Source organism: Budorcas taxicolor, chromosome 19, assembly GCF_023091745.1.
Source record: "Budorcas taxicolor isolate Tak-1 chromosome 19, Takin1.1, whole genome shotgun sequence".
NCBI classification, from domain to species: domain Eukaryota; kingdom Metazoa; phylum Chordata; class Mammalia; order Artiodactyla; family Bovidae; genus Budorcas; species Budorcas taxicolor.
Window position 1 is genome coordinate 52,758,509 of NC_068928.1, and position 23,259 is coordinate 52,781,767.

A 23,259-nucleotide genomic window follows, 5' to 3' on the forward strand; every position below is an offset into this window, starting at 1 on the left:
CACCTTCTCACCAGGGCGAGCTGAGAATGATGGCGATGGAAGAAGACAGAGGGGCTCTGGGTAGTGGAGAGACCCCGGCCATCAACTCGCTTCTGTGGGAGCAAAGTCACGAGTGGCCCTGATCCTCCATAGCCCTAGAGAACTTCAAGGACACCATGGAAAGATTAAGTAAATGCTTTTCCCCTGGAGATATAGGTTTTATTTCAGCTGGCGTTAGAAGACTCAGAACTGCTCACGATCTTCAGCATGTGTCTGAGACTTGGCAAACCCTACATCCCTGGTAGCTTATCCACACAGGAAAACCCAGAGATAAGCTCGTCTTCGTTCCGTGCATAACCCGAGGGCACTTCCCGGTCAACAAGACCCCAGGCCAGCACACCCACTGACCTTCCCCTAGTTGTTCTGTCCTCGAATAACCTTCAAAGCAGGGAGATGGCAGTAAGTGAAGAGGCCACCCTGTGGGTTCTTCCTGGACGTTAGAGGATTCAGGTCTTTCTCAGAACTTCTATGAACTGGGAACCCCCTGAGTCCAATGGGAAAGCCCTCCTTTGTCCTACTCAGGAGACTCAGACCTGGGAAAGTCCTGGACCAATACCAGAATTCAATGTGCACAAAGCTGGGCACACAGCTTGAAAGGGACACAGACGTGGAGATGGAAGGTTTGTTCCCTTATTGCCTGCATGCAAGACGGCTTTGGTGCTGAAGAACTAAAAGACAGTTACCTCTAAGATCATTCCAAGGCATGAACTCAGAGGCCCAATATAGAGCAGAGCTCTAGAAATACAGCCAAAGAAGGACTGTCCCTTTCAGCAGCAGTTGGCTTGTCTTAAGAGGAGGCTTCGAGTCCGCAGCCAGGGAATGCTGCCCTACCTCGGTGGGTCTTAGCCTATAAAGCAGAGCCAGGTCCAGAGTCTCTTCCTAGAACCTGTGAAGGCAGATGTGTCCGGAGTACGATGCAACTGTCACAAGAGCATCCTACCCAGTGGGCTTTGGTTGGGGCCCCTTCATCAGATGCTTGTGTCGTCTTTAGTGGGATAAAGGAAAGACATGCATAGTCTCACAACACTTTAAATCACATTGTTCTTTCAAATTTGTTTCATGCCAAATTTAGGGGAACACTGTGTTTTCAGAGTGTTTATATTGGGGGCATTTGGGGTCAAGTGTGAGAATAGTCATGATAACTATCATTACAAGAATGATCTTCTTCCCTCTTTCCTGTTGGTTTGAGCCCCCAAATCTCCCAAGAGTTAGAAAGAGATTACTTTTTTTTTTTTTTTTTTGAGGCAGAAACTGTGGGGTGGGTGTGCTGATATTAAATGTGGCAACGGGAGCCTGGGGTTTCCCAAGATATTCATGAGAAACAGAAGACTCTGAGGCGTGGGAAGTTCCGGAGAACAGGAACTAAAGTCTGAGTACACATTGGGTAGTGCCATCGGGGCCCATAACCCAAGCCAACAGACAACTGGGCAAAGATTCGAAAGTCTACGCTCCCAGAGAAAGCAAAGTCTGCCCTTAAGAAAAGAAATATTATGTCACGCAAACATAGAGCTGGCCGGGGCCCTCATGCCCTTTGTCAGGTATTTCCTTAAAGTGGTAAGTAGTAAAGATTTTGGCGATGCTTGATTCTCTCCATTGTGGGTATAGCCTGCCTCCCCCAGCCCACCCCAATCCCACCTGCAGCAACCAGGGCAGAGTGTTCTCAGTTCAGCAAATATCTTCCCCTAGGACAGTCTGAGCCAGGGCTAGGACAAGAGTGATGGTTAAAAAAAAAAAAAACAAACCAACAAATCAGAACTCAAAGCCAGCAGTCATGCCTGGGGGAGAGTTCATCAGCCCTGTGATGGGTCAGAGGCCAAGGCCAACCAGAATGATGACCCTCCACCGCACTGGATCAAGGTCTCTTAGGTTCCCAGAGGAGTCATAGACCACGCCCATCCTGGAATTCCCTAGGAGCCCGCACCTCCTACACAAGGATGTCTGGGCCAAACTCCTCAAGTTTTCCTGAACATTCCCAAGTGGCTCCACATTCTCAGACACGGGTTGCTCATGGGATGTAAAACCCAGCGGCTCACGGTGGGGGGAGGGGAGCACACTGCCCGGAATCTCTGCCCAGAGGCAGCACATTCTGTGCACTCTTTGGCAATTCCTTCTCTCTCCCTGGGCACGTCACGATGCTCACTCTGTTTTCTCCTCCTTGGAAAAAACTACGTGACCTCGGTTAACATCTGCAAGACGCGCAGTTCTAGATAAGCAAAGCCTGTTATTAGCAGCTCTGTGATTTTTTTTTCCCACTGAGGCCTCTCCCAGCTATTTTTGGGCCGGGTTGCCCAGCCATCCCAGTCTCAAGGGCAGAGATCGGTATTGCAAACTTTTGAATTCTGTTCCAAACGGTAACGAAAGGCAGGCAGGCTCCGGTGGTGGTGTCCCACGGCCAAGGGATGGGGTGGGAGAGATTCCGTGGAGATCTGGAGAAGGAGCTAAGATGGAAACTTGGCAGCCAAACCCAGCTTCCCTGGCTGCTGGCCCACCCTCAGTGCTCCTGGATGGTGCTGCCCCAGTTCTGGAAGGCTCCGGGGCAGGTGGGAATCGGACTGATAGCTGCCAGGATAGAACAGGCTAATCTGGGAGTGATCTTCAGACCTGGAGAAGACACGCCCACTCTAAGGGGGAGTCCCCTCAGAACTCCAAGCCAAGTTGGGCAGTAGGGGATAGAAAAATACAGTTGCTGTCTTTCTTTTGCCTTTTATATGCCTCCTGACTCTAATCAAGCCACTTAATGCCTCATGCCTCAGTTTCTCCATCTCTCAATGCTTACTCCCGTTTCCTAGCACTTTCAGTTACACAGAGACAGTCCTAGACAGACCAGTTAGGTAAGACTACTTTACTTGATGCACGAAATAGGAGGCCCTCTAGTGGACGGCACAATTGTATGCCTTTCACTATGAGTGAATGAGTAAGTGGGCACAGGAATGAACAATTAAAGTGAAGAATTTTGTAGTCTTTCATGCAGAGCCACAGAAATAAAAGGAGGAGGGAATTTCCAGGAGAAGGTCGCGGTGAAGTCTCCTATGATGCAAAGAATACAAGGACAATGAAAATTAAAGAAAAACCTGGTTGTGCATGATTGCTGACTGGGAGGAGGGCAATTTCATGCCACAGCCTTCTGGAAAGCAGTGTCTATTCACCAGAGGATGCAAGTCCCCTTTGACCTAGTCACCTTTCTTCCAGGAATTTATCCTGCAGGTATACTTACAACTGGGCTCCAATAAGTAAGTTCTGGGATATGCCCCCGAAGCATCACTGTAATGCAGAAAGATGATAGATACCCTAAAATGACATCATTAGGGGCCTGGTAAAGTAAATTACACAACATCCATACAGCAGATAACACGTGGCTCCTTAGAGAATGAAGCCACTCTCTATGTAATGATATAGAACAGGCATTCACGTGAGGTGAAAAATTACAAACTTTATTAAAAAACATTAAAGAAGACCTCAGAAAATGGACCAACCTAGACAGTATACTGAAAAGCAGAGACATTACTTTGTCAACAAAGGTCCGTTTAGTCAAGGTTATGGTTTTTCCAGTGGTCATGTATGGATGTGAGAATTGGAATATAAAGAAAACTGAGTGCCAAAGAATTGATGCTTTTGAACTGTGGTGTTGGAGAAGACTCTTGAGAGTCCCTTGGACTGCAAGGAGATCAAACCAGTCCATCCTAAAGGAGATCAGTCCTGGGTGTTCATTGGTGGGACTGATGTTGAAGCTGAAACTCCAATACTTTGGCCACCTGATGTGAAGAGCTGACTCATTTGAGAAGACCCTGATGCTGGGAAAGATTGAGGGCAGGAGGAGAAGGGGATGACAGAGGCTGAGATGGTTGGATGGCATCACTGACTCAATGGACATGGGTTTGGGTGAACTCCGGGAGTTGGTGATGGACAGGGAGGCCTGGCGTGCTGCGGTTCATGGGGTTGCAAAGAGTCAGACACGACTGAGCGACTGAACTGAACTGAACTGAACAGAACAGTAAACGGAAAGGCAAACCATGTTCTTGGGTAAAAGACCCATCACCATAAAAATTTCAATTCTCCCCCAATTAATCTACAGATTCAAAGCAATTCCATTCAAAATCCTAAAAAGCTGGGGTGGGGGGGTGTTGTGGGAGGGAGGGAGGAATTGTCCTATAATATATAAACGCTTATTAAAAAGAAGTTTAATGAGGACAGTGGTATTGGAACTACTATGAAAAATTACACCAGTACAACCTAATAGAAAGCCCCCCAAACAGACCCACATATATATGGAAACTTGATCTATGACCAAACAGGCATTGCATACATATCAATGGGGAAAGGATTATTTCCTAAAAAAACCACTGAGCTATTGGGGCATCTGTAAAAGAAGAAATAGAAATGACCAAAATATATGATATACAATCAGTACTCAGACAGTATCCCAGAGAAGATATTTAATGCCATAATTGGCAAAATTAATAACCTGATAATATCTCTGGAGTGACTTGACCTCTCATCCACTGCGTAGTTTTATTTCTTGTTGTAAAAGTTATAATAGGCATTGTGAAAGTGAAAGCCACTCAGTAGTGCCCGACTCTTTGCGACCCAGGCCTGAATACTGAAGTGGGTAGCCATTCCCTTTGCCAGGGCATCTTCCCAAGCCAGGAACTGAAACCAGGTCTCCAGCATTGCAGACGGTTTCTTTACTGTCTGAGCCACAAGGGAAGCCCATGAGTCCTGGAGTGGGTAGCCTAGCCCTTCTGCAGTGGATCTTCCTGACTCAGGAATCGAACTGGGGTCTCCTGCATTGCAGGCAGATTCTTTACCAGGTGAGCTATCAGGGAAGCCTATTTGCTAAAATTATAAAAACAAAGCAGGAGAATCACTATTAACACAACATTCAAGATTGTGGTTACCTCTGGCGGTGGGAGGGGATTGGGAAGAGGGAGGAGTACTGAGAGCTTTCAAGATAGCAGGGCTAAGGTCTTATTTCTTAAGCTGGGAGGGCTCTGCAGATAGAGAATGGGTGTGTGCTCAGTCATGTCTGACTCTTTGGGCCCCCAAAGATAGCAGCCCACGAGGCTCCTTGGTCCATGGGATTATCCAGGCAAGGATACTGGAGTGGGTTGCCATATGCTCCTCAAGGGGATCTTCTGTACCCAGGGATCCAACCTGAATCTCTTGTGGCTCCTGCATTGGCAGGCAGATTCTTTACCACTGAGAGGGAAGCCATATAGATACGAAGCGAAGTGAAATTTGCTCAGTCGTGTCCAACTCTTTGAGAATTCTCCAGGCCAGAATACTGGAGTGGGTAGCCTTTCCCTTCTCCAGGGGATCTTCCCAACCTAGGGATCGAACCCAGTTCTCCCGCATTGCGGGCGGATTCTTTACCAGCTGAGCCACAGCGAAGTCCAAGAATACTGGAATGATAGCCTATCCCCTCTCCAGGTGATCTTCCTGACCCAGGAACTGAACTGGGATCTCCTGCATTGCTGGTGGATTCTTTACCAACTGAGCTATCAGGGAAGCCCCATATATAGAGAGAGATACCTTAATAAATAAAAGATGTAAAGAATTTAAAGTAATAACAATATATATGGTATATATGGTACTGGAGAAGACTCTTGAGAGTCCCTTGGACAGCAAGGAGATGAAGCCATTCAATTCTAAAGGAAATCAACCCTGAATATTCATTGGAAGGATTGATGCTGAAGCTGAAGCTCCAATACGTTGGCCACCTGAGGCGAACAGCCAACTCACTGGAAAAGACCCTGATGCTGGGAAAGATTGAGGGCAGGAGGAGAAGCGAGTGAGAGAGAATGAGATGGTTGGGTCCCATCACTGAATCAATGGACGTGAGTTTGAGCAAACTCTGGAAGGTAGTAAGGGGCTTCCCAAGTGACTCAGTGGTAAAGAATCTGCCTGCCGATGCAGGAGACTCAAGAGACGCAGGTTCGATCCCTGAGTCAGGAAGATCCCCTGGAGGAGGAAATGGCAACCCACTTCAGTATCCTTGCCTGGAAAATACCATCGACAGAGGAGCCTGGTGGGCTGCAGTCCATGGGGTCACAAAGACTCAAATACTACTGGGCACAGCACAAGCAGTCCAGGAGATAGTAAAGGACAGGGAGGCCTAGCATGCTGTAGTCCTCAGCGGTAGCTGAGTCGGACACAACTTAGCGACTGAACAAACACAAATATGGTGTATGGCCAGGATTTATTTTAGCATGATAGGAAACAAATGAATTCATGAAGGGTCCCCCCACCCTAAAAAAAAGGCAGAACCATGTCTAGCCCATCTGCATTTTTTAAAAGGTAATTTAATGTATGTGTTTATGATTAGTTTGTGCATCATAAAATAGCTCTAGAAATAACCAGAAAAAACTAGTAATAGTGATTGCCTCTGGGCAGGGAATGCCAAACAGGGTAGTGTGTGTGGGGGGGGCGGATTATTTTTCACTGTGCACCATTAATATAATTTGAATTTTTCCCTTGTGCATCTGTAAGTTCTTGAGAAACCCTGGGGTGTTTGCAGGCACCAAAAGACTGAATCAGGTGCAGACCAGCAGAGTGCTGAGGCACCCTCCTAGCCCAGCTCTTGAGAGGTGAAGCGCCATTGCTATCAGGCTTTTTTCAGAATTTCTAAAACAGGCACATTGCAGGACTTGGAAGTGTAGGGCCAGGATCCGTTTTAACACTTCCAAGAAGTCTGGGGGTTGGAAGGAGACTGGCAAAAACAGGATGAAATCAGAGACCCTCATTTGGGAGAGGGTTCGTTGACTGCAAATCAGTGGCACCCCATTCCCAGGATACTACCACCTGTAGCCCTGTGCCCAGACCTTTTGTTTGGAAAAGGATCAACATTCCAATTTGGTCAATTGGAAGAGCCAAGGAGAGGGGCTCTCGGAAAATGAAAGTGTTAGTTGCTCAGTCGTGTCGCACTCTTTGCGACCCCATGGACTGTAGCCCGCCAGACTCCTCTGTCCATGGGATTCTCCAGGCAAGAATACTGGAGTCGGTTGCCATGCCCGCCTCCAGGGGATCTTCCCGACCCAGGGATAGAACATGCATCTCTTAGGTCTTGTGGTCTGGCAAGCGGGTTCTTCACCACTAGCGCCACCTGCTGCTGTTGCTAAGTCGCTTCAGTCGTATCCGACTGCGCGACCCCATAGACGGCAGCCCACCAGGCTCCGCCGTCCCTGGGATTCTCCAGGCAAGAACACTGGAGTGGGTCGCCATTTCCTTCTCCAGTGCATGACAGTGAAAAGGGAAAGTGAAGTTGCTCAGTCGTGTCTGACTCTTCGCCACCCCATGGACTGCAGCCCACCAGGCTCCTCCGTCCATGGGATTTTCCCGGCCAGAGTACTGGAGGGGGTTGCCAGCGCCACCTGGGAAGCCCTAATGAATAAGGAGTGGGGAAAAAGAAAAAAAGTACTGGAGTGGGTTGCTATTTCCTTCTCCAGGGATCGAAGCCTGCATTGCAGGCAGATTCTTTATCGTCTGAATGAGGGTGGCAAGGGATCCCTCCAGGCAAGGGATCCTACAGTCTCAGCTGGAGGAATGATAACTCCTTCCTCATAGCCTTCATTCCATCCCCACCTTCCATTTTGGCCAAAGTTCTGGAATAACTCGCCGAAAACGGCCTGCGGGTGGAGCACACTGCCCTCGGGCCCCCTCCCAGCGAGCGGCTCCTCCCCCGGGACCTGCTCGCGGAGCAGCGAAAAAAAAAAACCACAGCTCCCAGAAGCCCGCAGTGGGCGTCGGCGCGCAGTCGCGGAGCGGGGGCTGCCGGGAGCGTGTTGCCCGGAGGCGGGGCGAGCGCGCCGGGCGGAAGTCGGCTGCCCGCTGGGTCCCCGGCGCTACCCGCAGCGAGGCCCCGCCGCCCGGGGGCCCCGGAGCCAGCCCGCACCGGGTGAGTGACGGCCTGCCGGCGGCTCGCCGGCGCCTGCTGCCCGCTCCGATCCCGTCGCGTCCCGCCTCCGACCCCAGGCTCCATCCCCCTTCTCCCTGAACGGGGCCTCCGCCCCCCTTGACTCGCTGACTAGGGTGGGACGCCTCCCTCTCCTCTGACTTGTAAGACTCTTACCCCCTTTGACCTATGGGACACCTGCCCCCTCTGACTTAGGAAATACCTCCCTCGTGTGACTGCAGGACGACCCTCTCTGACCTGGGGGACTCGTCCACCTTCTGACTGGCACGGTCCACCACCTTTCTGACTGCAGGACTCCTGCTCGCTCTGACTTGTGGACACCTCGCCCTTTGGCCTAGGTTGGGACATCACCCCCTCTGAGCCTGGAGGATGCATTCCCTTCCTGAGGCTTAACTATCCTTGAGGACAACCCTCTCCTGCCCGCTGTGATTTCATTACAGCCTCTCTGACCTCTGCAGGGCTTCTCCTCACCTGTTAGGGAACCCCTCCCCTCTCTGACTGGCACTTTGTCACACCTGCAGGTCAGCATCCCCCCACCCCAGCAGGCCTTCCTCTTCTTCCCCTCTTTCTTTTGCACCCAGACTGTCTGCCCTAACCCCCTCTCCACTCTCTTCTCCCCACCTTCTGGTCAGGATGGGCACCATTCCTAGGACAGGCGCTTTGCCCATCCCTGTGGTTTGTCGTGACCCTTGCCCTCTCGTCCCTAGGCTTGGCAGGCCCCCTTCCGTCTTCCGGACATGTCTTTTTCCCAGGCACCTGAGAGTCCCCCAGGAGATGGGTGCCTCTTTGCACTCCAGCCCTGTTTCTGGTATGTGCTTGACATCTTTTTCTACCCAATTCTGAACAAATAGTAGATGTAGGAGCCCACATCTGCTGAGGTCAAGTGAATCTTGCTGGTCCTTCTGTCTAAGGACCAAACCTTAACAAAAGCACGGGGTCTCCGGGGGTCCATGAAAAGGGAGCAGGTGCTGCAGCCCTTCAGGAGCCCTAGGGTCTCTTCAGCCTACCCCTCCTCTCTCTTTGAGAAGCTTGATTGAGAAAAATCTGCCTGGGCTGGGCTGCGGGCCTTCCTCCAGCCCCCAGCCTCACCCCACAGGCCTGCCAGTGGAACAGCCCAGCCTGAGCCTGTGGGCTTGATGGGGCTCCTCCCAGAACAGCCAGCAAGCAGCCGGCCCCTGGGGCGCCTCCCTGCCTGCCTCAATGAGCCCTCTATTCGGCCTGAGAGGCGCACCAACCAGCCAGCCGCTCCCTCTGCACTTGGTAGGGGCGTCCTGTCCTGAGAGCGTCTTTGGGAGAGGACTCAGGGGAGACGCGTTGATTTGGTCAGGCACTGTCACGAGGCCTCTGCAGTGGTCTGGGGCCAGGATTCTCCATCTTCCCCCTTTTCTTGTCCCAGTTAACCTGATCACACAAGGCACCGTGACATCACAGGGTAGTGGAGGAAATCCTCCACGGGCAAGCATGCTTTGTGGTGCCATGTGAGCTGATTGTTGCATTCCTTCTGTTAGCTGAGAGTCTGCTTTCTTCCCCCTAAAGATGTCACCCAAATGTAGCTTACCCCTTATTTTCATAGCCCATAGCAGTGATGTGTTTAAGCTGTGGATACTTGAGGGATTTCGTACCTGCCAGTCTGACCGCACCCTGCACGTGTGCCCAGCCTCCCTGAGCCACAGAGGTGGGGAGGAGGGGCCCAGGGTGCAGGAGGAGTGGCTGTGTCCACCCTACTCCCTGAATGTGGCCTTTGAGGTGAGCACTGCAGGCTGCCACACACACACGCCCCTTTCATCTGAGTCTCGGGACTTGCCAGCAGTGACGTGGCAGTGCTCGTGGCAGCTGTGGAGGGTAGGTGGACACATGTTCCAGTGTGTTCTCCTTTAGAAACAGAGTACCTCAGATCTGGGAATGTGGTCTGGAGACCACATTCAGGTGATTGTGGAATGGTACCTAGGACACTGCAGGGAAAAAGGTAGTGATGTTACTTTTCCCTTCAGTAACACTCTGGACTGTGGAGATTCCTGGAAAGATATTATTAAATGCCAACGTTAGGGGAATCTAAAACTTTCAATTTAATCTTTAAGGACCTCTGTGTTGATTTCCCGTTTCACTAGACTCAAGATGATCAGTTAGAAAAAAATAATCCTGGTGATAGAGAAATCTGTTTGGGAAGGTGTTCAGTTTTCTCGTTTCCTATACCTTTTTTTAAAAATCCTACTTGTTTCTTGTAGTAGGTCCAGTCATTAAGTGGAACTCACAGCTTCAGGTTCTGAAGCAGAGCCCGACTTCCATTCTTGTTCAGCTGGGGGAACAAGCCGTGGGGAATGAGGCTGGAGTACGGCCCCAGACAGCAGGGTTCAGAAGGGGCCAGACCAGATCCTGTTACGGTTACTGATGGTGTGAGGGTGAGGTTGGAGCCCCCACAGAAGGGCTCCAAGGGTTGAGTGAGTCCCAGCGATATCTGCCACTGAGAAAAGTGCCAGGAGGAAATGGCTTCTTGTAGGTGCAGCTCTGCTGTCTGGGAGCAAGCCCTGATTCAGATGGATTGTGGGATGATTATGTCCTCGTATTTGTGGGCTCTCTGCATAAACAGCCCCAGTGATGTGTGGTTTTGTGTACGGCACAGCACCTCACTTTCAACTGGAAAGATCACTTTTTGCTAAAAATCCTCCGAGTATAGCTTTAATGATACAACTGAAGCACACGCAGCCCTCCCATGATGGCAATAACTACAAACTGTGGACGATCCTGACAGCGTGTGCCCACCCCGGAGACAGAGCCTTGTGCGAACGGCCCTGCCCCTTCAGAAAAGCCAGAGGTTCTTTCTCTGTCTCCCTCCTTGTGGTTGGCAGAATAATGCCCCCCCCCAAGATGTCCACATCCTGACCCCCAGAATCTACAAATATATCACGTGGCAAGGGGTTATTAGGGATTCCCTGGTGGCTCAGATGTAAAGAGCACCTGCAATGCTGGAGACCTGGGTTCGATCTCTCAGTTGGGAAGATCCCCTGGAGAAGGAGATGGCAACCCACTCCATTATTCTTGCCTGGAAAATCTCACTGATGGAGGACCCTGGCGGGCTACAGTCCACGGGGTCGCAAAGAGTCAGACACAACTGAGCGACTCTACTTTCACAAGGGGATATTAAGGTAGCAGATGGAATTAAGGTTGATAACCCACGACCTTAAAAGAGGGAAACCATGCTGGGTTATCGAGCAATCACAGAGCCTTTAAACGTGGAAGAGGGAGAGAGGAGAACTTTAGAGGGAAGTGACGTCAGAAAGGCCAGAGCGAGACAGTGTTGTTGCTGGCTTTGAAGGTGGAGGAAGGGGCCACAAGCCAAGAAATGTGGGCAGCTGCGAGAAGCTGAGAAAGGCCAGCTCCTCGGAAAGGGACACAGCCCTTGATTTTAGCCCAGTGAGACCCATGTCAGACTTCCGTCCTCCAAGACCGTAAAGCGAGTTTGTGGTGTGTAAGTGCTGAGTCTGCGGTGATTTGTGAATAGCAGCAACAGAAAACAAACTCACTCCTCTTGGGTAGTGACCTTAAAGCAAGCCAGAGGGCTGAAAAATAAGTTACCTCGAGCTGTATGTAACCGGATTCAGCACGCAGTTGTGAGTGCCTGTATACAGAGTAAGAGGAGCCCGGGAAGGTGCAGACTCAGGTAGGACCCGGAGTTTCAGCCTTGACCTCAGTATTCACTGGAAGGACTGGTGTTGAAGTTGAACCTCCAATACTTTGGCCACCTGATGGGAAGAGCTGACTCATCTGAAAAGACCCTGATGCTGGGAAAGATTGAGGGCAGGAGGAGAAGGGGATGACAGAGGATGAGGTGGTTGGATGGCTTCACCAACTCAATGGACATGAGTTTGAGTAAACTCCAGGAGTTGGTGATGGACAGGGAGGCCTGGCGTGCTGCAGTCCAAGGAGTCGCAAAGAGTCAGACACGACTGAGAAACTCAACTGAAAAGGACATACTGGACTGCTGTGGACCTTTCCCTTCCTTCCTGGTTTCCTTCCACTGTCCACCCTGTCCACATTTGAAATGGCCTAAAATAGTACAAAGTAGTAAGCCTTGGCAAGTCCAAAACAGAAAAATCCCTTGAATCAGGTCATATTTTCCAGAAGCTGAGACACACCGTCTGCATTCTTTGAGATGCCGTCTTGCTGGAGCTGTGAAACCCTTGGCGTCTAGTGATGTCAATGGTATGGGCTCTTGACTTTCTAACCAGGAAGTGCCCTTTGGCAGTGAGCAGAGCAGGAACTCGGAGCCCAGCCCAGCCCACTGTCTGGACAGGGCTCTCTAGGAGCAAGGTGGGGCCAGGAAGGCAGTGGATGCCCCCAAGGCGACAGGGAGCTGGGAGAGGCCTCCTTATCTCCACACTGTGCTTCCTGCCTCCCTAGATCCTGAAGGGGTGTGGGGGGCTGGTAGCCTTGGCAGCTGTCGTTAAACCTGTTTGCCTTGCCACCTGTCACACCCCTGAACTGAAGGAATCTACAGAAAAAGGCTCTTGGCTGTGTCGGGGGTTGCCACCCACTTTCTTCTAAGCCTTGGTAGAGTCCGGTGATGAAAGGCCCGTGGAAGTAGGGGTGTCAGAGCCTGTCCTCCTCCTTAACCATAACCAGACCTCGGAGGGGCTGCTGCTGCTGGGGTGGGGAGGCAGCGCCCCCCTGGTGTACAGCAAGAGACTGGTGCCGCCTCCCTTGGGTCTGGAGTCCACTGGCCAGTGGATAATCACCAGCACCACACCTGGCTGTTTCTGGTCTGTCTTGTAAGGAAGTGCTGGTTCCACGGACACCAGAAAAGCATGAGTGTCAGCGAGCCATTCTTGACACCCGCCCCAAAGAGAGGGGACCCGGAAGGAAATTAGAGCTTGAACCTCCTGGGTGGTGGCTGCCCCTCGACAGCCAGGGACGCCTTTCCAGAGATGCTGCAGTGGGGCTGGCACAGGAGAAAGGAAGCCGGGAGGGGTGTGGTCCCCAGGGGTTTCTGAACGGGAGCGAAGGTAGGCATGCCCCCTGAACAGGTGAGCCTGGCCGGCCAGAGAGCTCGTGACTTTCTACCGCAGCAACTTGATTCCAGTTTTCCTGGTTACATAAAATCAGCCTGGGACCTCCCTTGTGGTCCAGTGACTAAGGCTACACACGCCCAATGCAGGGGGCTCGGAGTCAGTCAGTCCCTGACCCGGGAACTAGCTCCCACGTGTGCAAATAAGACCCAGTGCAGTTAAATAAATAAAAATAATTTTTTAAAAAATCGACCCATTAGGATGGCTCAGTGGGTAAAGAATCCGCCTACAATGCAGGAAGGGAGATGTGGGTTTGATCCCTGGGTCAGGAAGATCCCCTGGAGAAGGAAGTGGCAACCCACTCCAGTATTCTTGCTTGGAGAATCCCATGGACAAAGGAGCCTGGAGGGCTACAGTCCTTGGGGTCGCAAAGAGTCGGACGCAACTGAGCTCGAGCTGCACGTGGTGGGGTTGACAAACTTCTCGTCACGTAGAGCAGACATTTAAACTGCTTAGTGTTCGGAGGTGTGTGGGCAGGGGCAGGTCCTTCTGGGAATGGCTTTGTCCATTTCACCTCTCAGCTGCGCTGGCGTGTCTCCTGGTTTTCGTGGATGGCAGGTTTTTGTTTTTGTTCTGGTTTTTTTTTTTTAATAAAAATGTAAGCTCTCTCTTGGAGCCAGGCCTCCAGCAACAGGAGACTACAGGCAGCTCACCATCAGTTTTAGATGATAAACTGGCGGGTCATGGCACGGCATGAAAACGAATCTGATTGGAAACTTTCTTTTTCTACAAAATAAAAATAATCCCTTGGGATGCCAAAGCAGGGATGGACACCAAAGTTGGGCTTTGATCCAGTGGTGAAGCTGAAGGGGCTTTCTGGACGGCAGCCCGAGCTCTCCGGTCACCGAAAGCAATCGAATAAGTGTTTATGTAGCAAAACGTGATCGAAGCCCAGGCCTCCTTTGGTCCTGGGAGCCAGCCTGACTGAGCAGAGCCCCTGGGCTCCTGGGGCTCAGAGTCAGTGGGGAGGCTGAGACCGGGTTGCAGGCAGAGAAGTGGCGGAGCTGGCATCAGGAGCGTTGGTTCTAGGCCTGGCCTCACACACCGCCACAGGCTTCTCAGCTGAAAACGGCACACGTGCCCTCCTTGTTCTGGAGGCCAGAAGCAGCTGTCGTTTCACTGGGCCTAGATGGTGTGGGCAGGGGCGCGCTCCACCGAAGGTGCCAGGGCACAGTCCGTCCTCGCCTCTTCCAGCTCCTCGGGCTCCCATGCGATCCTTGGCCGTGGTCACATGGCCTCCTCAGCTGTCACATCCCCCGCCCCCCTCTTCGGTGAGGACATGCTGAGGGCCCACCTGGGCAATCTCGCCATCGCAGGGCCCCTGACTGGCTCTCGTCTGCACAGTCCCTGTTGCCATAGAAGGGGCCAGTCCCAGGTCCTGGGATCCAGCCCGGCTGCCTTTGGGAGGTCAGCCCCTCATAGGAGGGACGCTCATGGGGGGGTGGGGGGCATTTCACATAGACGCAGGACAGGAGGGGTGCAGGGCAGCAAGTGCGTGACTCTCACGGGACAGCCAGGAGCTGCTAGGTGGGTCCATGTGGCTGAGTGGAGAAAGCGTCCTGTGCGAGTGTTTGGCACCCAGATTGTGGGATCACGAACAAGGCGGTGCTTAGCATGGGGAGCATGTGCGAGGATGCGAGCCTTCGCCTGCAGGCTGAGGAGCTTGTCCTTTGGCAGGAAGGTGCCAGGGGCTGGTAAAGATTCACTTTTCAGGAAAGTCTCCGTCAGTTGTGTGAAGGATGGATTGGGGAGGATCTGCTTCTCTCGGGGAGCAGGGCGTCTAGTCCCTGGCTCTGGCTGTGCCCAGCGCTCACAGAAGTGGGCCGGCCCCTGCACCAGCTTTGCCTACAGAGCCGGGCCCCCCCAGGCCTGTGCACAGGTGCTCGTAATGTGAGGGGGGACATGCTGGACAGCAGCGGGAGGTCAGTGCCAAGTCCCACAGCATCTGACCCGGTGGCCGTGGCCCTGGGACGCCAGTCCGATGTGCACAGTTTACACGTGGAGAAACGGAGATCCAGAGGAGCGAGGTCACTTGTTTGAGGTCACCCGGCTGGTACCAGGCAGAACTCAGGTTGCCCAGAGGTCTGGGACATCAGGAGGCCAAGGTGAGATCAGGGCAGAGGCTGGGGTGGCGGGGGGAGTGGTGCGGAGTTGAGAGCTGGGGTGCGGACAGGTGAGGGGGCCTGGCACCTGCCAGGATGTGGCGGCATGAGCGATTTGACTGCTGCCCAGGCTGGTGCTGAGGGCTGGGAGCGCCCCCGGCCAGCAGTGCCTTCCTGCCGGGAACCTGCTGCAGGCACGGGAGGCTCAGCAGCTGGGCTCCTGGCCTGAATTCCAGGGAGACATTCAGGCTGGGAGGGTGTGGATTCAGAAGGAGAAGTGGTGGGTGGCGAGGAAGGAGCCCGCCTTGGGGGCCGAGAAGAGAGGGAGGAGGGCTGCAGACAGGTCACCGCTGGCAGCCCCGTTGCTGCCGGCAGGAGGTGCAGCAGGACACCTGGTGGCTGGGCCCCAGGAGCAGGCCTGTCTGTGGGTGGGGCATCTGCAGGCCAGCAGTGGACCCTAGCTAGGACGGGGGAGAGCGCTTCTCCGGGATGGGGATGGTGGGCTCTGCATTCATTCACAGAGGCACGGTGTCACCCTTTCACATACTGAGCACAACCACTGTACCTGAGAGTGTACCCTGGAGCTGGAACAGTGGCTCAGGTGGGAGATTTGGACAGGTACAGACTGTGAGAAGGAAGCAGTACAGCGGGCACGGCTGACCCGACCCCGAGCCAGCAGGAGGTCCTCCCCCTGGACCGGGGCCGGGGGGCTGGGCAGGCTCCACTGGGCCCTGGCTGCTGGTGGCGTCCTCAGAGTCTGCTGGGAGCGAGTGGAGGGGGGGACACCAGGACCGTGACTCAGTAATGAAGAGTCCGCCAGGGGCTGTGAGGGCACCTCACAGTGGAGACATGTCAATGCTGGCAGGCTCTGCCCACTGCACCTGCAGCCGTGTGACGGCAGGCAGCTCGACCCCGGCTGGATCCAGGGCCGGGGGTTTGCGTGTACCTAAGCTGGGGCGCAGGGGCAAGGAGCCTCAGCTGCTCAGGAAGTGGGTGTCCTTTTCATTCCTTCGGCGCAGTATGCTGTGGGGTAGAGGGTGGGCAGGGAGGCCCTTCTGAGGAGTGCGAGCAAGACCGTCAGGAGCCAGGGCAGGACAGCGAGCCCTGCCTGGGGGACGTGGGGTAGAAGGGTGGTCGGTTGGCAGGCAGAGGAGCCGGCTTGCCAGGGACGGGTTGGGGTTGGCAGGGGTTGTGTAACTAGCGAGGGTTTGCTCCCAAAGCAGGGAATGACACGCCAGAGGAACTGGCTTGAATGGCAGGTGTTGGTGGCCGCAGGGCACCAGTGGGTGTCGGGGTGGGGGGAGTGGCAGCAAGAGGGCGCCTGTGTGGTTCCTGTGAGAAGGGGCCGTAGGAGCCGATGGAGAGGAGGCAGGCAGCCGGGTCGCTGGGGCTGACAGAGCAGACGCTGCAGACGGAGGGGGATGGGGGCCACACCTGGGCTTTTCGAGGTGGCGGTGGCTTATTACTTTTGGTTGAAGTGTGTTCACACAAAAAGTTGTGTCTCCCAGGGTTTTGATGGAAGTTTCGACCGGGACAGCTGTGACGATGGCCATCCGCCATCGCTGCCTCGATTCCTGAGGGAAGAATTGCAGGCGAATGTATGTCAGAAATCCAGGCAGAATTTTGACAAGGAGGTGAGATGCAGGAACTGAGAGCTCAGTGGCGACGGTGGGCTGGACGTGGACAGCGGGCAGCTTTGTCCTGGCCGTGCTTTTGAAGCCGTGGTTTGGCGAGACCAGAGGAGGGGCCAGGACTCCTGCTTTCTCTCAAGGTCCCCAGCGACCAGCTCGCGTCTCCATGGCAAATTGGGGTACTGCTTCCTGGGGGCAGAGGGAGCCCTCTCCCAGGAGGGGAGTCGGGCCTATGCCTAGGGGAGGAGAGGAGGACTCCGAGGCTGTTCCGCAGGGCCCCTCATGTCTGACGTGCTCCTTAGAAGTCCCTTTTCTGTACTTGACCCTGTGGCCAGAACCTAAGAATCTGTCCGGAAAGCAAGGGGATGGGAGGCCTGTTTACCATGTGGGCCTGTTGCCCTGATTTTCCATCCCAGGAGCCAGACCACATGCTCTACATTGTGGTGGGGGGTGGTTCACAGAACTGCCAAGTCCCCGCATGAATCCCCACGCCCTTCCCAGCTGCCACCTGGCGGAGTGAGGCGCATCTACGCAGAGAGTCAGCCATTAGTTGTTTGGGAGCCAAGGCAGAAATGCTCCGTGGCCTGAGGGACGTTTCTCAGGCTGAGACCTGCCAAGTCACAGCTGAAGGTCGAGACAGAGAGTGGCCACGGGCCAGTGTTCTGCTGCTTCTGCCCCTGGTGCTGCTGTGACCTGTGAGCTGCCGTGGTCTGTGCTGGGGACAAGAGCCGCTATTCCTGGCCACCATCACCTCCCCTGGAGCTCGGCCTCCAGCTGCACTTGGGGAGCCGGCCGGGCCAAGCCACGCTGTCCTTGGAGCTGATGCGCTGACAGGCGGGGCTCCAGGGATGAGGACACGACAGCCTCTGGACCCTCAGCCTTTTGCATGACACAAAGGCGCCAGGGGACAGATGTTGCCAAAACCCGCACTGTTTCTGTTTGGCTTGATTGTGTTCCATAGTTGACTTGAATGGGCTTCCCCGATGGCTTAGCGGGTAAAGGATCCCCTGCAATTCAGGAGACACAGGAGGTGCAGCTTCAGCCCCTGGGTCGGGACTGTCTCCTAGAGGAGGGAATGGCGTCCCACTCCAGTGTTCTTGCCTGAAAAGTCCCATGGACGGAGGAGCCCGACGGGCTACAGTCTGCAGGGTCACGGCAAGTCAGACGTGAGTGAGCAGCCAAGCACAGCACAGCACGTTTCTGTTCGGCTGATAGTGTTTTATGCTTTATTTGAACATCAGGGAAACGTGACCCAGGAGGAAGTAAAAACTCCCTCTCTGAGCGTGTGTTTGCTCTGTGCACTGTTCTAGTGGCTGGGGGCGCAAATGAACTGTAACGTGATGTCCAGTGGTGACAGGTGCCAAGGAAGGGGATGGAGGCTGCCGTCGGGAGCAGAGCCATCAGGGAGGGCTTCCTGGCTCAGGTGACCTTTGCTTAAAATGGACCTGTACTCTCTCTGATAGTTTGTCCTGCCCAGCGCCCTCCCCACCTCCCCGCCTGCCACGTGCCCTCTTTCCCAAGACTGCAAAGCACCAGCTTACGCAGAACTTTCACTGAGGTTTGTGTCTTGCCAGCTGGGACAGAGGACACGGAACGGTTTTGCTTTGGAAAGACTTTTCTTCCTGCTGAATAAGAGTAAACAAAGATACTGCTAGAGTCAGGGTTTACTTGAGCCAAGAGAGCAGTAATGGCCCAGAGACGTGGCCACGCCAGGCACCCTGGACGAGGCCGCCTTGGACCGTGCACCCGCTCGTACGTGGGGCGCTGTGCCCGGCAGGTCGTGACCGCTCTCCTTTCCCCCGTGTTACAGGTCCCGCTGCCCTTCAGTCTGATGCCCGTCCAGCTCTCCAACCCCCCGGAATGGAATGAGTCTATGCACTCTCTCCGGATCAGCGTGGGGGGCCTTCCCGTGCTGGCGTCCATGACCAAGGCCGCAGACCCCCGCTTCCGCCCCCGCTGGAAGGTGATCCTGCCGTCCTTTGTGGGCGCCGCTGTCCTCTGGCTGCTCTATGCCCACCGCCCCCCTCCTGGCCGGCCCCCCCTGCCCAACGCCCACAACTGGAAGCTTGTCCAGCCGCCTGCTGCCCGGTACAATGACACCTACCCGCTGTCTGCCCCCCAGAGGACGCCGGGTGGGACGCGATACCGGATCGCTGTTATCGCTGACCTGGACACAAAGTCCAGGGCCCAGGAGGAGAACACCTGGGTCAGTTACCTGAAGAAGGGTCATCTGACCCTGTCAGACAGCGGGGACCGGGTGGCCGTGGAGTGGGACCAAGGCCATGAAGTCTTGGAGTCCCACCTGGCGGAAAAGGGGCGGGGCATGGAGCTGTCGGATCTGATCGTCTTCAATGGGAAGCTCTACTCTGTGGACGACCGCACCGGCGTCGTCTACCAGATCGAAGGCTCCAGGGCTGTGCCCTGGGTCATCCTGTCCGACGGCGACGGCACCGTGGGGAAAGGTAAGTCAGGCCGTCTGTCCCTGGGCTCACTGCGATGCTGGAGGACAGGTCATCCGGTTGGTTCTCAACATGTGCACAGCGAAGCAGTCACAGGTCCGGGGGGGTGGACGTCGGGGAGATCTCACCTCCCCCACCTCTGACCTGCGGCCTCCACAGCCTGAGCAGAGTCCTCGGAGACCTCAGACCGAAGCCATGCCCAGGAGTGTGAGCTTCTGCTGGGGGCTGGCGGAGAAGCGGGGTCTCTCCCAGAGGAGCGCTGGGCCCTGCCCTCAGGGGCAGCCCCTTTCTGCGTCCTCAGCCGTATCAGTGTCTTGAGCGTACGCTAGGACTGCGCCCTCCACGTGCCTCAGCCTTAAAGCTGGAGCATCAGGTTTGCTCATTCTGAACTGAGACTTTGTTAAAAAGCAAACTGCTCCTTTCTGAAAACCCAGCAGGGGAGGGTCGGAGTGTGAGCAGCAGTGTCCCCCACCCCGACCTTGAGTGGAGTCTGACCTCTGGCATCGGCTGTGCCCCACGCCAGCAGGCAGGTAGCAGAGCTGTGGGAGGGAGCCTGTGTGCCCAGAACCTTCACATGGGGCAGCAGGAGAGTTGACATCAGCTTCCATGCGTGTGGCTGGGTCTGCACCTGCTAGAAAGCCAGGCTCCACTGCCAGTGCCTGGGGTCAAAGGAGAAATCGCATTAACTCACTGGGCCCTGGGCTGGCTGCCAGGCCCTCCTTCCCTCGAAGTGATAAAAATCTGTCCCGACTTTGCCCGAGGCTGGGCAGGTTGGCAGGACTCTCAGCCACCGTTTTATTGAAAACCTCGGTTGCCTACTTTCTGCCTCAGGCCAGCCGCGCATGTCCGGCACCATCCAGCAGTTCTGCTTGCCCCTGGGGTCTGGAGGGTAGCAGGATAAAGGGAGCTCGGGGTTGCCCGGTGGTCGGTCCCCCAGAGGAGACCACAGGAAGTCAGTGAGGCCCCCAGAGCCACCTGCAGAGAAGCATCCCGAGGTGAGGGTTGCAGCCACAGCTCCTTGGGCCAGCCAGAAGTTTGCAGAACATTTGGGAACAAGCAGAGATTAGAACACAGTGAAGGAATAGGTGAGAATATGCAAGAACAAAGTGCCCACACAGCCTTCAAAGCTAGGCTCATGGTAAGTAAATCCATCTAAGAAAATAAACACACTGATTGGCGTGGCTACTGTGAGCATCTGTGCTGAGCCCCACTAAGCTCTGGCCGCTGGCACATAAATCCCTCGGGGGTGTGGCTGTGTGACCAGCACTTTCCTGCATTTTCCCAGGGTTGGGCGTAGTCTGAGATGGGGCTGACGTGACAGCTGGAGAAACGGGAAGATTGGGGTCTGCAGAGATTGTGAGTGGAGGGCCACTTTTCTGGCTGGGGAAGTACTAGGCCACTCCACTGGGGGGTTCACCTGGGCTAAGGGGGAACGGTCCAGCAGGGTTCCTGGAGTGAGTTTGGGAAGAAGATGCTGGAGGGCAGGGAGAGAGGAGTCAGGAGGCGGAGGTGGTGCCTGTGTGCCCCCGTGGACGCCATGCTGTCTGCTCCGAGGCGCCCGCCTGCCCGCCCTCCGATGGAGCTGCAGGGTGGCTGGTCCGCCCTCTACTCTCTTGTTGTCGCCCCAAGTTGAGCCCACCGTGAGTGACCTCTGCTACCTAGAGCTGCCGGGCCCAGAGGGCTCTCTGCTCTGGCCTGACTGGGCCCACGGGCCAGGCCAGCAGAAGGCTGGCCCTCGCCTCAGCCCCGCCCCTGTCTCCCTGTCCCCAGGCTTCAAAGCTGAGTGGCTGGCCGTGAAGGATGAGCATCTGTATGTGGGCGGCCTGGGCAAGGAGTGGACCACTGCCACGGGGGAGGTGCTGAATGAGAACCCAGAGTGGGTGAAGGTGGTGGGCTGCAGAGGCAGCGTGGACCACGAGAACTGGGTGTCCAGCTACAACGCCCTGCGGGCCGCTGCCGGGATCCGGCCGCCAGGTGAGAGCCAGGCCCGCGGATGGGCACCGCGAGCTTGCTTGCTCGGCTGTCTCTGACGGTTGCTCCTGCCAGGCTTCTGGGTTCTGGGGCCAGCGAGCCATTGCTTTTCACCCAGGCTCACCTGGTGGGCTCAGACAGTAGCTCCGTCCGCAGGGTCCTCCTGGGGACTGCCCTGAGGTTGGGCCTCACCCCTGACCTGGCGGTGGGAGCAGGTGCACAAAGCTTTGCTTCTTTGCCCCCATTTCTGGAAGTCATTGTTTGTAGTAGGGAGGGGTGGTACTTGGAGCGGGCTCGGGGACGTGACTGAGGTCACAGCTTCACCTCCAGATAGGCTGACTTCCCATCCGTTTCGGCTTGCAAGGCAGCCTCTCCTACCCTCCCTGATCCGTCTTCTCAGGTCAGACCTGGTGTTACTCGTGCCTCTTGCAGAAGCTCTCTCCTCTGCACCCCGAGAGAGGTGAAATAGCACCAAGGAGGTAATATACAGACAGACCTTGTAGCCATGGCTACTCAGCAGTGCTGGGGGAGCCGGCAAGGGAGGGCAGCCAGAGAGGCGGCCCAGCAGAGGCTCGTACGGCCCCATGGGCTCTGTCCTGCTGGGTTCAGCCACTCTGGACACACGGACAGCTAAAGAAAAGAACGGTGCTGCTGCTCGGCTGCCGGGCCGCTAGCGGTCTGCACGCGGGGCGAGGTCGCCCTGGGCCCAGGTCGGGTCGGGCGGGCTGTGACCGGCCTGTGTGTCCCCAGGCTATCTCATCCACGAGTCTGCCTGCTGGAGTGACACGCTGCAGCGCTGGTTCTTCCTGCCGCGCCGCGCCAGCCACGAGCGCTACAGCGAGAAGGACGACGAGCGCCGGGGCACCAACCTGCTGCTGAGCGCCGCCCAGGACTTCGGGGACATAACTGTCCAGCGCGTGGGGGCAGTGGTCCCCACCCATGGCTTCTCCTCCTTCAAGTTCATCCCCAACACCGACGACCAGATCATCGTGGCCCTCAAGTCTGAGGAGGATGGCGGCCAGATCGCCACCTACATCATGGCCTTCACGCTGGACGGACGCTTCCTCCTGCCTGAGACCAAGATCGGGAGTGTGAAGTACGAGGGCATAGAGTTCATTTGAACCAAGAAAAGTCAAGAGGACGAGCAAGGCCGAGGGGTGGACGGTTTTAAGCTTCATCAGGACTCAAGTTTTATAAAAACCCAAGGACTGCACTTTCATGTGATGTTTAGTTTATCTTTTTTTCTTGTTTTGATTTTTTTTTTTTTTTGGAACTCTTGAGGTGTGTGCCTGGTTTAGAAATTTCCAGAATTGGGAGCTCAGTCCCAGCCTGAGATGTGGCTTCTCAGAGGGGAACGGAAGTGGCGGGGTGGGGCTGTCTCCCAGAGCTACAGGCCGGACATTTCCCTGCACCTCCACCTGGTGGTTGAAGCTAGTCATTGCAGGCATCTTAATTTGGGGCCCATCCTCCGATTCAGCCCTTTCTTCCATCTGACCTCCTTTTCTTTTCTCTCCATTTCTTCTCCTGCTCAATAAATATTTCTTAAGCTCCTACTGTGTGTCAAGCACTGTGCCCTCTCTGGGAATCCAACAGTGAGTCTGAAGTGGGGCTGCCAGCTTGGTGCTCCTGGACCACCCCACAATCCACCCCTCCAGGCCCCTGGGAAAGAACCTGTTTACACTGCAGGACCTCACAGGGCTGTGAGGGCAAGGGCAGGCCTCCGGGAACACGTCTGCTCAAAGGGCCCCAAGAGGGGCCACAGGCCCACCGTCTGCCCCCACGTCAAACTTCTCCATTCAAGGGGCTGGCCCCATATATTCTGTCTTCAGGAAAATTCTGTCCCTGTGTAGCACTTTGAAGTTTTAATTATTAGCTTCTGTATTAGTTAGTTTCCTTTCTTATAAAATGGAATCGGCAAATCTTATCAAGAGCAAAGTCCTGTAGTTAAGAAATTCATTCCCAACAGTGAAGAAAATGGTAATTAAGCAGTTACAGTCCGTAAGGCAACTTTTCAAGCATTTCTAAGTCCTTGGCCAAAGGATACAATGATAAGGATACAATACCTTTTTTTAGCAATTATCAGAA

General features: G+C 54.8%; 1 protein-coding gene across 6 annotated transcripts; it reads left to right on the forward strand.

The window, feature by feature from the left end:
• Window positions 1–7,851: 7,851 nt before the first annotated feature.
• Window positions 7,852–22,725, forward strand: CANT1 (calcium activated nucleotidase 1). Of its 6 annotated transcripts, XM_052657526.1 has the most exons (6): window positions 17,869–17,910; window positions 18,055–18,167; window positions 18,555–18,707; window positions 18,867–19,206; window positions 20,974–21,177; window positions 21,925–22,725. In XM_052657526.1, exons 2-6 carry the CDS (start codon window positions 18,117–18,119, stop codon window positions 22,293–22,295), a joined length of 1,119 nt encoding a protein of 372 aa, XP_052513486.1. In that variant the 5' UTR covers window positions 17,869–17,910; window positions 18,055–18,116; the 3' UTR covers window positions 22,296–22,725. The 6 variants fall into 6 exon arrangements, with proteins under 6 accessions (XP_052513483.1, XP_052513484.1, XP_052513485.1 ...); XM_052657523.1 differs by lacking the exons at window positions 17,869–17,910; window positions 18,055–18,167 and adding exons at window positions 7,852–7,930; window positions 8,656–8,756 and having other exon boundaries at window positions 18,555–19,206; XM_052657522.1 differs by having other exon boundaries at window positions 17,870–17,910; window positions 18,555–19,206.
• The last annotated feature ends 534 nt before the right edge of the window (window positions 22,726–23,259 follow it).

Bases quoted from the DNA above. Each gene is read 5' to 3' on its own strand.
- CANT1 (XM_052657522.1), top strand. From the start codon at position 18,117: ATGGAGGCTGCCGTCGGGAGCAGAGCCATCAGGGAGGGCTTCCTGGCT. The intron at 18,168-18,554 runs GTGACCTTTGCT...CCCGTGTTACAG, and splicing joins GGGAGGGCTTCCTGGCTCAG to GTCCCGCTGCCCTTCAGTCT. The intron at 21,178-21,924 runs GTGAGAGCCAGG...GTGTGTCCCCAG, and splicing joins TGCCGGGATCCGGCCGCCAG to GCTATCTCATCCACGAGTCT.